Consider the following 13,985-nt stretch of genomic DNA (forward strand, 5'->3'; position numbering starts at 1 on the left):
GGTGAATAACATTGATTTTCTAATGTTGAATCACTCTTGCATTCCTGGTATGAATCCCACTTGATCATGATATATGATTTTCGTAATATGTTGTTGAATTCTGTTTGTTAGAATTTTGATGAGAATTTTTACGTGTGTATTCATGATGGATATTGCTCTGTAATTTTCTTTTTTGTATGTGATGTCTTTACCTGGCTCTGGTATCAGGTTGTTCCTAGCTTCATTGAATGAATTAGAGTGTTTCTTCCTCTACTGTGTTTTGGAAGATTTTGAGTAGCATTGATGTCAACTCTTCTCTGAATATTTGGTGAAATTCCCCAGTGAAGCCGTCTGGCTTTTATTTGTTGGGAGTTTTTGGATGACATTTTCAGTCTCTTCTTTTGTTATGGGTCTGTTTAGATTTTCTGCCTCTATTTGTCATAGTGTAGGTAGGTAATGTATTTCTAGGAATTTATCTATTTCTTCTAGGTTTTCAAATCTGTTGGAGTGTATATATATTTCTTTTTAATAGTATTCCTGTTATGATCTCCTTAATCTCATTTGGATCTGTTGTTAATCTCTTAATTTTCTTCCTTGTTTTGGTTATTTGCATCTGCCCCTCCCCCCCCTTCTGTTAGCCTCGCCAGTGGTTTATCTATTTTATTCATCATTTTAAAGAACCAACTTCTGGCCTTGTTGATTCTACTTTTCTTTTTCATGTATTTCTGCTCTGGTCTTCATTTCCTTTCTTCTGGTAACTTTGTTTTTCTTTTGCTCTTTGTTTTCTGTTTGTTCAAGTTGTTGGGTTAAGTTTCTGATTTTGGATTTTTCTTCTTTTGTAACGTAGGCATTTATTGCTATGAATTTCTGTCTGAACACTGCTTTTGCTGTGTCCTAAAGGTTTTGTTATGTTGTGTTTTTATTTAATTACAAGTTTGTTTTTTTTTTTTAATTTCACTTTTGATGTCTCCCTGGTGGCGCAGTGGTTAAGAGTTCAGCTGCTAACCAAAAAGTCAACAGTTTGAATCCACCAGTCGTTCCTTGAAAGTCCTGTGAGGCAGTTCTACTCTGTCCTATAGGGTTGCTATGGTCAAATTCAACTCAGTGGCAATGGGTTTGGTTTTTTGGTTGGTTTTATCACCCAATATTTTGTAGAGTAGTGTTATTTCATTTCCATGTATTTATTTATTCTTTCCTTATTCTTGCTGTTAACTGATTTCTAGCTGTATACTTTTATGGTCAGAGAAGATGCTTTGTACGATTTTAATCTTTTTAAATTTGTTGGAGTTTGTTTTATGGCCTAAAATATGGTCTATTCTGGAGAATGTTCTGTTGGAGAAGTATGTATTTGCTGGTGTTGAGTGGTATCTTCTGTGTGTGTATGTATATTCGGTCTAGTTTGTTGATAGTGTTTTGCATGTCTTCTATATCTTTATTGATTTTCTTTCTAGTTGTTCCATTGTCTAGAGTGGTGTATTGAAATCTCCTACTATTGATGTAGATCTATTTTTCTCTTTAATTTTATTAGAATTTGCTTTATAGTTTTTGGAGCACTGGCATTGTGTTGCATAGATATTTATAACGGTTATGTCTTCTTGGTGTAGCGTCCCTTTTATTATTATATAGTGCCCTTCTCTGTATCTTATATTGGGTTTTGATTTAAAGTCTGTCAGTTACTAGTGCTGCCACTCCTGCTCTTTTTTGGCTACAGTTTGCTTGGTATTTTTTTTTTCTCCCATCATTTGATTTTTTGATTATTTATGTATTTGTGCCTGATGTGTATCTCTTGTAGATGACATATTGATGAGTGTTTTTTTTTTTTTTTTTATAAGATCCATTCTGCCAACCTCTGTCTCTTGACTGGTGCATTTAATCCATTGACTTTAGTGTAATTATCAGATAGGGACGATTTTACTGTAGCCATTTTTTTTTAATGCTTTTATTGTTGTTGTGTTAATGATTTCTTTGTTCTTTACTTTCTGTGCGAGTTCTTTTTGTATATGAGTTTTCTTTTTGTTCTTGAATAAGTGTTCACTAGGTCTTTTTATTTTTCCTCTTCTTTATTTGGTGAGTAGATTTATTAATTTTCTGTGTGGTTACCATGGCGTTTACATTGGACATCCTGCATCTAAAACAGTTCTTTGTATCTTTAAGTTGCCGTGACGCTCTTACCATATGACAGTTCTGTAACTACACCAGTCATCCCCCCTTTTGCTTTGATGTTGTGGTCAGTTTTAACTTTGTATCCCAGATACCTGCTAATCATTTTTAACATTGTGTTACTGTTGTGGTTGTTTCATCTGACTTGGTAACAGGGTGATGCCGTTATGTGCCCTTACCTCAGGTTGTTTGATGTTGTTGGTTTTTGATCTGAAGGACTCGCTTTAATATTTGTTTCAGGGCAGGTCTGGTAGTTACAAATTTCCTTAATTTCTGCTTATCTGAGGAAGTCAGTATTTCTCCCTCATTTTTTAATGACAAATTTGCTGGATATATAATTCCAGGTTGCCTTCTTGCTTGCATAGTTTTTGATGGGAAATCAGCATTTAATCTTATTGGGGCCCCTTGGTAGGCGATTTTTCTCTTTTCACATGCTGCTTTCAAGTTTCTTTGTCCTTGGTTCTGGAGAGTTTTATATGATATGTTTTGGTGAATTTCTCTTGGGGTCTATCGTGTATGGAGTCTGTAGAGTTTCTTGGATGAAAATCTCTTTTTTGAGATATTTAGGAAGTTCTCTGCCATTAATTTATCAAATATTCTTTCTGTATTTTACTCTCTTTCTGGAATTCTCATTATAAGAATATTGTGCCTTTTGATGGCTTCCCACATAGCTCTTAAGCTTTGTTCATTTTTTGCATTCTTGTTTGTTCCTTAAACTGAATAGTCTGAAAGTTGTTTTCTGTTTCACTGATTTTTTTCTTACATTGCTTCAATTCTGTTTTCGTGTCCTTCTGTGGAATTCTTTATTTCTGTTATTTTACTATCGAGCTTTGGAATTTCTTGTTGAATTTTTAGGGTTTCTGTCTCTCTGCTGAATTTGTCATTTTGTTCTTGTGAGTTCTTCCCCCCTCCCCCCGCCATGCTTTATCTCTTTGAGTAATCTTAGTACTAATTTTTTTGAAGTCTTTATCAGATAGTCCCTTTATTCATTCTCCAACATTATTTCTGTCCTTTTATCTTGTTCCATAGATTGGACCATCTTTTTTTGTCTCTTCATATGCTTTGTAATTGTTGTCTTTGAGACATTAATATTTTTTATTGCCTGCTTCTTTGTTTGATCTTGTCTTGATATATTAGGATTTTAGTTTATTTCCTATTTCCTTGGGTTGTTTCCCTTTGTATTGTTTTAATTATTGTTGTTTTGTAGTATTCATGTGTGTATGTCTTTGGAGCTGCCAGTTGGTTAGTTGTGGTTTCCCTTCATTGGAAAGTATGAAGAGTTGAGTGCATGTGGAGCCGGTGGTGTTAAGCACTTAAAATTTTCCTTTGGGTGATTGCTTGGAATTGAGTGCATGGTGTTCTTCCCTTTGGTAAGCTGCAGGTTCCATCTTCAGTGCTCTAGGAATGGTGCTGACTCTTCGTGTTGGTGCAGACAGGTGCTGTGCCCCCTGGTTTGCTAGGCTGGTTTTCTGCTCCTGCTGGGTCAGGCAGCACAGCCTTGGTGTTTGGGGTAAGCCCTCCTCTCAGCCTTGGATAGATGTTACAGTGGGTTGAGGCGGCAGGTGGTTTCTGTCAGTTCACAGTGGGTGGGAGCCCCTCCCCACACAGGTGTTGATGGGTGGGGGAGACCCCAAGAATGGGGAGGAGCGGGGCTACCTCACTCAGTTGGGCAGCCCAGATGGCAGCTTCAGAGCCATGGGGAAATCTCTGGGGCAGGGGTGGGGGGAGTCCTACGTGGGAACGTGTGTGTGTTTGTATGTGTGTGCAGCCTAGCTCCATGCCTTCTCTGCGTCCACTAGGGCTAACACCCTCCCTCCTTTACCTTCGTTTTGCCCCTCGGCAAATGTACACTGACTGATTGATCAATCCCCTGGCCTGGGTTTCCTATAATCTAACCGACATCTCTATACTCCCACAGCTCTTCCCTCTGGTTCCCTGGTCTCAGGGTGATATTGCTCACGTGTGTCACTCGCTCTCTCTAGTGTGCCCAAACCTGGTGCATTGGTTGCCCACCTTGTTGTTCCTTTACAGAGCTGTTTATGCGGTATCTCTGTCTCAGGCTGTGTATTTCTTGATGATCTCTTCCTGCGCTCCTCACTCAGGGATACTGCTTGTAGCTGCCCCAAGGTGGCCACATTGCTCACTGGTAGCAGGTAGGTCACAGATAGGTTGTGGACAATCCGTGAGTCCCCACTTTCCCATTGCCCTTGTTCTGTCTCTTCTTGTAGTCGGTATTTGGTTTGTTTCTTTAGTCCATCATTTGCTGTTCAGAAATCTGAGATTGCTGTTTGTGACTATTGGTTGTTTATATAAGACTTTGTTGTAGAAGGATGCTGCAGTGTGTCTGACTACTCCTCCGTCTTGCTTCTTCCTCTTTTGTCTTTTTTAAACATATTCACTGCAGTGGTAGCATGAAGGTGAAAAATAGGAAACAACCCAACTGTCCATCATTAGGGGACTGGTGAGATACGCTATGTGTGAACAGTGTAATAATAGGTAGTCTTTGAAGATTGGTTAGATTAAGATGGATATAGAAAAACAAGTACTAAATATCGGTAGTTGGCAAAAAACCCAAGTTTTTTCTGCTTGTGTGTGTAAATTTGATAGGTTGATACATATGCATTAAAGTTTAGAAATGCGTCTATGTCGAAGTATTAACATTTAAATTTTGGGGGTTACGATTGTTCATAGGAGAACTTTGGCTTCTACTTTTAAAATAGGCAGATATTTTATTAGGAAATAAAATCATTAAGGATATTTCTGTTTGGGGGCAGAAATCAGGAGCCTGGATATATTTAGAGTTGTAATTTCTTAGTTTCTTGATTTGACCTCCGATGTTTTGGTATCCTTGTTTGACTTTTATTTAAACTGATGAAACCTTATACATTTTTAAAAAGTACTAAAAGCTTTAAAAAAAAAAATGTATGAGGAAAGATTTGCTTCCATTCACAAATTTTACCTTCTTTAAGACTGCCAGAACTATTTGATTGCCTACTGTGTGTTGGCTCAGGCTCTGTTTTTAGGTATTGGAATACCAAAAAAGAATATGAAATGGTCCCTACTCCAGGGACAGGGAAAGACAGATCTGCAAGCAGATGATTGCAGCGTGAAATGGAGTAAATGGCATATTCACGTGTGGACATGTAGCTCAGGGAAGGGCACCATTGGCCCTTTGTGGAGTGGAGCTGGGCGGGCATCTCCTAGGAGCTAACAGTAGTGATTTTAAGAAGACACAGGAATGCGCTGGGCATCAGGGGAAGAACTTGCAGCAGAAGAAATGGCCTTTGCAAAGCTTTGAGCTGTGAAAGATCAAGAAAGGAGAATCTTGGGGATATTTATGAGAAGCAGCAGGCTTTGAGCTTATTAACAGGACTCTGTACAGCCTCCTTCTGGGAATGCCAGTTATATTCCAGTTACTAGGCTGCCTCATTGCTTACTCCTTTGGAGGAGAAGTTCCCTAACAGGGAGTGAATGAATGTGATGCAGCGGAGTAGAGAATGAGTTGTCTTTGTCTTAGAACAGGAGACATTTCCTCCCCATTGTACTTTCCCAAGTCACAGACTCTGCCTGTCTCTGGGGAGGAGAGGCTTTTATGGTTTAGCATCTTCCCTTTCTGGAATGTGGACAATAGCTCAGATATTTCTTAGTTTCTGTAACATTTTCTGAGTCCTCGTAGGTGGATGTTTAAATTTTCAGAATGGACAAAAGAAGCCATGTTTGTAATCCCAAATTCCAGACACCAGGCTTGAAGGCCGTCTGTAGACAGAGGTGTCTCTTTGCTGCACTCTGTACCCAGTCCCGATGTCACACAGCTATATGATGGTGTATCCCATCATTTTTGACCCATAAAATCTGTCTCTGGCTTGTTGCTCCAGTCCCATTACAATTCACTTCTGTGGCATTGCTTGGGCTTCCTCTGCAGGGATGGATTACCCAATAAGCCAGGTATGCATAGGCTTATTTGTGCTTACTTACTTTTACTCATCTGTAGTGCAGTTTCACCTTTTTTTTTTTTTTTTACCACATCAAAGACCAAAGATGTGGTGAAACCCATGTGAAGTTGTGCACTAGAGATTAGTAAGTGAACACAAGTAAGCCCTTGCGTACCTTGCTTACTGGTTAATCTGCTCCTTTTCTTTAGGGATTTCTGAATCCAAAGTCAGTGGAGGCTGATTGAGGGACTAGTTCTGGCCATTTTCCAGCCCCCACGCAGCATCTCAAACACAGCGTTAGACTTGTTAGCTTTTAGAGTTCTGCTGGTTTGATTTTAAGTACACGAATGACTGTTTGTATTTGGGTCTTTTTGTTTTTTCAAAGATTTCTGTTCTCCATATTTTAAAGTGTCTTTTTTATCAATAGTCCTTTTTGGCATGCTGTTTTCCTGCTATTTTGTACTTCACTATGCCTGTTAAATGGATTACCAGGAATGGGATGATTGAGAGCTGGATTAACATTATGGAGTCACTCTGTAGGAGTGTCGTGAGTCCTTTTAAAATGTCTTATCCCAATGCTTCTGCAAAAGCATTCAAGGAGGTCGTGGAACCACCTGCGGTTTCTACCCCAGACTGTCAAATGAGAGAAGTGGCCCTTGGATGGCGGCCTTTGTTGTGATGACTGAAGATAGCATTTCTTTGGGCTTTGGGAGAATTTATCCTTCTTTAAGACGACTTCTCATGTAACTTGTGTTGTTGGCATTGTGTGAAAATTTTTAAATTGATGTGATGGCACAGATTTGCATAGTTAAAAATACGTATTTTCACATGTTTTTGCTTTAATGCTTTAGAAAAAGAGGTTATATGCTAACAGATGTCTGCTTAGCTGAAACGCCTAAAGAAAATGTGAATTCAAATGGCTAGTAGAGTTTGGTATGGATTGCTTTAGTCGAAAAATACTAAACTAAATTAGAATGTGGGACTGTGAAGTTCACCATCCTGGAGTGACTGTGGATCCGGTGTGTAACCATGCAGTTAGGACGTGGGACTGTGAGGTTCACCATCCTGGACTGACTGTGGATCTGGTGTGTAACCATGCAGTTAGGACGTGGGACTGTGAGGTTCACCATCCTGGACTGTGGATCCAGTCTATAACCATGCAGTTAGGACGTGGGACTGTGAGGTTCACCATCCTGGACTGACTGTGGATCCGGTGTGTAACCATGGAGTTAGGATGTGGGTTGTGAGTTTCACCATCCTGGAGTGACTGTGGATCCGGTGTGTAACCATGCAATTAGGACGTGGGACTGTGAGGTTCACCATCCTGGAGTGACTGTGGATCTGGTGTGTAACCATGCAGTTAGGACGTGGGACTGTGAGGTTCACCCTCCTGGAGTGACTGTGGATCCAGTGTGTAACCATGCAGTTAGGACGTGGGACTGTGAGGTTCATCATCCTGGACTGACTGTGGATCCTGTCTGTAACCATGCAGTTAGGACATGGGACTGTGAGGTTCACCATTCTGGATTGACTGTGGATCCAGTGTGTAACCATGCAGTTAGGACGTGGGACTGTGAGGTTCACCATCCTGAAGTGACTGTGGATCCGGTGTGTAACCATGCAGTTAGGACGTGGGACTGTGAGGTTCACCATCCTGGAGTGACTGTGGATCCGGTGTGTAACCATGCAGTTAGGGCGTGGGACTGTAAGGTTCACCACCCTGGAGTGACTGTGGATCCGGTGTGTACCCATGCAGTTAGGACGTGGGACTGTGAGGTTCACCATCCTGGAGTGACTGTGAATCTAGTCTGTAACCATGCAGTTAGGACGTGGGACTGTGAGGTTCACCATCCTGGACTGACTGTGGATCCGGTGTCACTTCTTATTAACATCACTACGCTTAACTTCCGCATCCTTCTTTTCACTACTCCCCTGTAATTATTTGGTTCTCATCTGGTTAGGAAATCAGTTAAGTAAGCTTGGTAGATTTGATTTCATAGGGTAAAAGGTGAGTAGGACTCTTAAACCAAAACCTACTGCCTTAGAGTCGATTCCGACTCATAGCGACCCTATAGAACAGCGTAGAACTGCTGCATAGAGTTTCCAAGAAGCACCTTGTGGATTTAAACTGCTGAACTCTTGGTTAGCAGCTGTGGCACTTAACCACTACACCACCAGGGTTTCCTTTTTAGGGCTGTTAGGACTCAGTTTTAAAAATCCTGCATTGGCTGCTTAGTGTAATACTCCCTTTTCCCCCAACCCTTCCTTGGAAGGCATTTTCATATAAATACTGGTGATGAAAGAAGTACCTTCTCAGTGCAGATGGGTTTACATCACACCACTCTGCGATACCTTTGTTACATTTGGATGCTATAATTAACCTTTAAAAATACAACCTTTATTCCGGGATAAAATGAATGCTTCAAAGGTCAGCGGAGCAAGCGCGGGGGTCTGGGGACCATGGTTTAAGGGGACTTCTAAGTCAATTGGCAAAATAATTCTATTATGAAAACATTCTGCATCCCACTTTGAAATGAGGCGTCTGGGGTCTTAAATGCTAACAAGCGGCCGTCTAAGATGCATCAATTGGTCTCAACCCACCTGGATCAAAGGAGAATGAAGAACACCAAGGTCACATGACAACTAAGAGCCCAAGAGACAGAAAGGGCCACATGAACCAGAGACTTACATCATCCTGAGACCAGAAGAACTAGATGGTGCCTGGTCACAATCGATGACTGCCCTGACAGGGAGCACAGCTGAGGACCCCTGAGGGAGCAGGAGATCAGTGAGATGCAGACCCCAAATTCTCATAGAAAGACCATACTTAATGGCCTGACTGAGACTAGAGGAATCCCGGCGGTCATGGTCCCCAGACCTTCTGTTGGCATAGGACAGGAACCATCCCTGAAGACAACTCATCAGACATGAAAGGGACTGGACAGTGGGTAGGAGAGAGATGCTGATGAAGAGTGAGCTAATTATATGAGGTGGACACTTGAGACTGTGTTGGCATCTCCTGTCTGGAGGGGGGATGGGAGGATAGAGAGAGTTGGAAGCTGGCAAAATTGTCACAAAAGGAGAGACTGGAAGGGTTGACTCATTAGGGGGAGAGCAAGTGGGAGTAAGGAGTAAGATGTATATAAACTTATATGTGACAGACTGACTTGATTTGTAAACGTTCACTTGAAGCTCAATAAAAGTTAATTAAAAAAAATACAACCTTTAAAAATACGAGCTCTTTGAGGATAGAAATTTTCCATTTTTTTAATACCTTCCTGTGTCTTATCTTACAGTTTCCTGTGTGGCCCCTAGTACAGCGGCTATACCCTAAATGCTCTGTTTACTTTTTTAAAGTTGCCTAAGTGATAAGTGTAGTATTTCCAGTTTCTCTGGCCAGCAAATTGTCTGACCACACTATGATATTATATAAAGAATGAAAACTCCATGTTGGGTGATAATGCTGGGAATTATGCTTTATTTTTGCTTTAAACATTTATCTTTTAAAGAAATTAAACTATGAAGGAAAAGTTTTATGTTTGCCCACACACTACTTCTTTTGTTCCTTATTTCTTTATGTAAACACCAGTTTTCATCTGCTATCATTTTCCTTTTGCCTGAAGATCTTTCTTTCAACATTTCTTCCAGTGCAGGTCTGTTGGTGATGAATTATTTTTTGTTTGTCTGAAATTTTATTTTGCTTTCGTTCTCAAAGGATGTTTTTACTGTGTAGTAGGTTAATACTTTTCTTTCACCATTTCCAAGATGTCATTCTGTTGTCTCTTGGATTACATGGTTTCTGTTAAAGTCTGCTGCCATTTTTTGTTTGTTCCTCTCTGTGTGTCATTTTCCTCTAGCAGGTTTTCATTGGTTTTAAGCAGTTTCAATATATTGCACTTCATTGTGATTTTCTTTGTGTGCATCTTGGGGTTTGTTGAGTTTTTTAGTCTGTGGGTTTATAGATTTCATCACATTTGGAGAATTTTTGGATATCATTTCTTGCAGCATTTTTTCTGTCCACCTTATCCTCCGTCCTCCTGGAAGTGCAGTTATATGTGTGTTTGACTGATTGCTTTATCCTACATATCTTCTGATGCTCTATTCCTTTAATTTTTTCAGGTTTTTTGTTTTGTCTTATTCTTCATTTTGAATAACTTATATTGCCATGTGTTTGACTTCACTAATTTTCTTCTTCTGCAGTACTAATCTGCTGTTAATCCCAGTCAGTGAAATTTTCACCTCAGATATTGTTTTTTTAATCTCTCCAATTTCCATTTGGTCCTTAAATTTTTTTTTTTCATTTTCTGACGTTATGTTCATGTTTTCTTTTAATAATGTGAACATAATGGTTTTACTGTTCTTATCTGCTGATTCCATATCTCTGACATTTCTAAGCCATTTACTTTTGTATGATTTTTTTTCTTCCTTCATGGTCCACATTTTCCTTCTTCTTGTCATGTTTAGGAATTTTTTTTATTAGATGCTGTATATTGTGAACGTTACATTGTTGAGTGTCTAGATTTTGTATTCCTTTCAAGATTGGTATGCTTTGTTTTGACAACGTGGTTACATTACTTCCAGATCTCTCTAATCTCCTTGAGGCCTGTGTTTAAGCTTTCTAGGGCAAGATTAGTATGGTCTTCTCTCCAGAAACAGATCAACCCTACTACTGAGGCCTGACCTTAGTATGGGTTGGTCTCCACTGAGTGCCTCAGGTAAAGTCACCAAAAACTCTGTATTCTGGTTGAAGTGTGCACATCTCTCTACTTTGTGTAAACCTTGGGCATTGTTCACTTTACAGCTTCCTGGTCATTTTTTATCCTAGCTTGTGGAGTTTCAGTTACACATGCCTGGCCTAGAACTTAGCACATTTCTGGACTCTCTTTGCGTGTAGCTTTTCCTTTCTAGAGCTCTTCTCTGTAATTTCCAGCCACATCAGTCATCCTAAACTCTGATCTTCATTTTCCCCATTTAGCGAGACTGCCAGCCTCTATTTGGGTTGATTCTGTCTTCCAGCTGTGCAACCACTTTCACCCTCCTTTTCTGAGTTGTTACTCTCAATTAACATAAACTCACTGCTCCCTAAAAAGAAAAAAAAAAAAAAAAAAACTACCCAGTGGTCTGGAAATTGTCTCCAGGCAGAAAGCTGGGGAGATTGTACAGCCCATTTTGTGTGTGAGCCTTCTCTCTGGGGTCCCAGCTCTGTGCTGCCTGTCGTCCCGTGTCTGAAAGCAGTGGTTTATGTGGCCTGTCTGGTTTTCTGCGAGAGGGTGAGTCTGGCGATTGCTGTTTTATTGCTGTTTCATTTCTGCCAGAAGCAGTTACACTTCTGGAAGCAAAAATTCCATGAATTCCCAAGCAGCAGTCCCAGAAATTCCCTTAAAATTGGTTCATTGAAAACAGTAACTGAATATAGTTATGAATAGCATCCCTGTGTATGTTAGAAGATGAAACATAATTCATATCCATTTTTGAGTAAAGCTAGTAGTGTCTTCATTTTTCTCTCCTCCCATTCATTTCTCACTTTTCCCATAGACTGAAACTGTTACTTTTCTTTTTTAAGTTTATTAACTCATTCAAAATACTAATAAACCCATCACGATAATATAAATAACATTTTGATTAAAGAAACCCAAGCCATGCTGAGCAGAAGAAACCATGTGATTTAAAGTGGGTCTTTGGTAAATTTTAAAGAATATCATAATAAAGAGTAGACAAAAGCCTTGGCTATTGGTAATTGAGCTACTAAGCAACTGGATCAAGGAGGACAGGATGCTACCTGTAATATGCTTTTTTGGTTAACCATCACCTACTTCAAGGAGCCCTGGTGGCACAGTGGCTCAGTGCCTGGCTGCTAACTGAAAGTTCAGGAGTTCACAAGAGAAAGATGGGGCAGCCTGCCTCCATAAAGATGAACCAGAACCAAACCCATTGCTGTGGAGTCGATTCTAACTCAATAGCGACCCCATAGGACGGAGTAAAACTGTCCCATAGGGTTTCCAAGGAATATTGGGTGGATTCAAACTGCCGACCTTTTGTTAACAGCCAGCCTCTTAACCACTGTGCCACCAGGGCTCCCCCAAAAGATTAAAGCCTTGGAAACCCTGTGGGGCAGTTCTGCTCTGTCCTGTAGAGTTGCTAGGAGTCAGAATCGTCTGTACAGCAATGATTTTTTTTTTTTTTGTCTTTTTAGGGAGCAGTGAGTTTATGTTAATGGAGAATAACAACTCAAACAAGGAGGGCGAGAGTGGTTGCTGAGCCGGAAGAGTATAATCAGTGTCACTGAATGGGTTAATTACTCTAGGTTCTTTATTAGGCTCTGGAATGAATCACAATTGTTCTAAAGCCCTCAGTACTCTGTAGCGTCTACATCTACCATGATAGCTTTAATCTTGCATCATCAAGTGTTGTTCATGAATACCTTGAGTTTTAAGATCCCAGAGATTTTGTCTTTTTAATTTTAAGTGCAAATTGAGGAATAGTCATCAGTTCCACTGATACTTAGAATTTTTTAAAGTTAATGAACTTACGAAAAAAATGTTCAACCTCACTAAAAAATGCAACATAGAAGAAACAGCGTGTTTTCACTTATCAAATTGAAGTTTAAAAATAACATTTTAATGCTGGCAAGAGCGTAGTAAAGTGGTCACTTCTTAACTGCCGGGGAAGTCTACGTTTCTATGATCTCTGCAGGTGAGTTTGGCAGTTACACTCTTTCATAGAGTAATATCGCTTGTAGGGATTATTTTTGTTAAAATTGTCAGAAATTCAAACAAAGGTTTGTATAGGAAGATGTGGCGACAGTATTTCTGATGGAAACACCATAAACGTCTCACAGTGAAGGAGTGTTTCAGTTGTGGCATTCTGCAATTACAGAATACTGTACAGGCATTAAAACGGTGCGTATGGAAAATATGTCATGGTGTTTGAAGAAATTTTATTCCGACATGATAGGTATCCTCATCTCAGCTATTACTAAAAAAAAATGGATGAAAAATTGTTAGAAATATGCTAAACTATTAAAGTAACTCTTACTACTTGGTGGTTTTATGAGAGATTATTTTCCTCTTTATGTTTTCTCTATTTTTCAAAAATAGGGTAAGAGTGCTTTCTAGATACGTGAAAGCACACGTGATCTTTGTAGCTGTGTTCTGAACTTGGCCTGGACAGGAACTTCTATTTTCTAAAGAGTAGGCAAACCAGACATCTCTGAGCCTAATTGTTATTTTAAGTCCCTTTTTCCCATAATGACTTACGTGCTTACTCTTCAGATAAAAATTTTGATGATGAAGATTCTGTGGATGGTAATAGACCTTCCTCTGCCAGTTCTACGTCATCCAAAGCTCCACCAAGCTCACGAAGAAATGTTGGAATGGGAACCACCCGCCGACTTGGGTCATCCACTCTTGGGTCTAAGTCTTCAGGTAAGACTAAGCTCTCTGTGGTATTCTGGGGTCAGTGATGCCAGCTTTTAAAACCAGAAGTGCATGCTACTTGCCTTCTTGTGTCCTTCAAAGATGAAGTAGTTCAGCTGTGATGTGTTTCTGCTTATGAATAGCAGCGGAACATTGTCTGATATAGTGGTGGGAGATGAGCCCCTTACGTAAAAAGACACTCAGAATACGACTGGGAAGAGGTGCCTCCTCAAAGTAGAGTCGACCTTAATGACATGGGTGTAGTTAAGCTTTCGAGACCTTCATTTGCTGATGTGGTGTAACTCGAAATGAGAAGAAACAGCTGCAAAATCCATTAATAATAGGAACGTAGAACGTAGGAAGTATGAATCTAGGAAAATCGGAAGTCAAAAATGAAATGTAATGCAAAAACATCGATATCCTAGGCATTAGTGAGTTCAAATGGACTGGTATTGGCCATTTTGAATCAGACAATCATATGGTCTGCTATGCCGAGAAT

The 13,985-nt window shown here is 39.9% G+C and overlaps 1 protein-coding gene across 1 annotated transcript in view; it reads left to right on the forward strand.

Annotated features, from left to right (window-relative positions):
• Positions 1 to 13,985, forward strand: part of CLASP1 (cytoplasmic linker associated protein 1) — a 372,718-nt gene that overhangs the window by 215,749 nt on the left and 142,984 nt on the right. Inside the window, exon 9 of the mRNA XM_064287366.1 lies at positions 13,343 to 13,495. Coding sequence (XP_064143436.1) covers positions 13,343 to 13,495 — 153 coding nt within the window. The remainder of the gene's footprint in view (positions 1 to 13,342; positions 13,496 to 13,985) is intronic.

This window comes from Loxodonta africana, chromosome 6 (assembly GCF_030014295.1).
Source record: "Loxodonta africana isolate mLoxAfr1 chromosome 6, mLoxAfr1.hap2, whole genome shotgun sequence".
NCBI classification, from domain to species: Eukaryota; Metazoa; Chordata; class Mammalia; order Proboscidea; family Elephantidae; genus Loxodonta; species Loxodonta africana.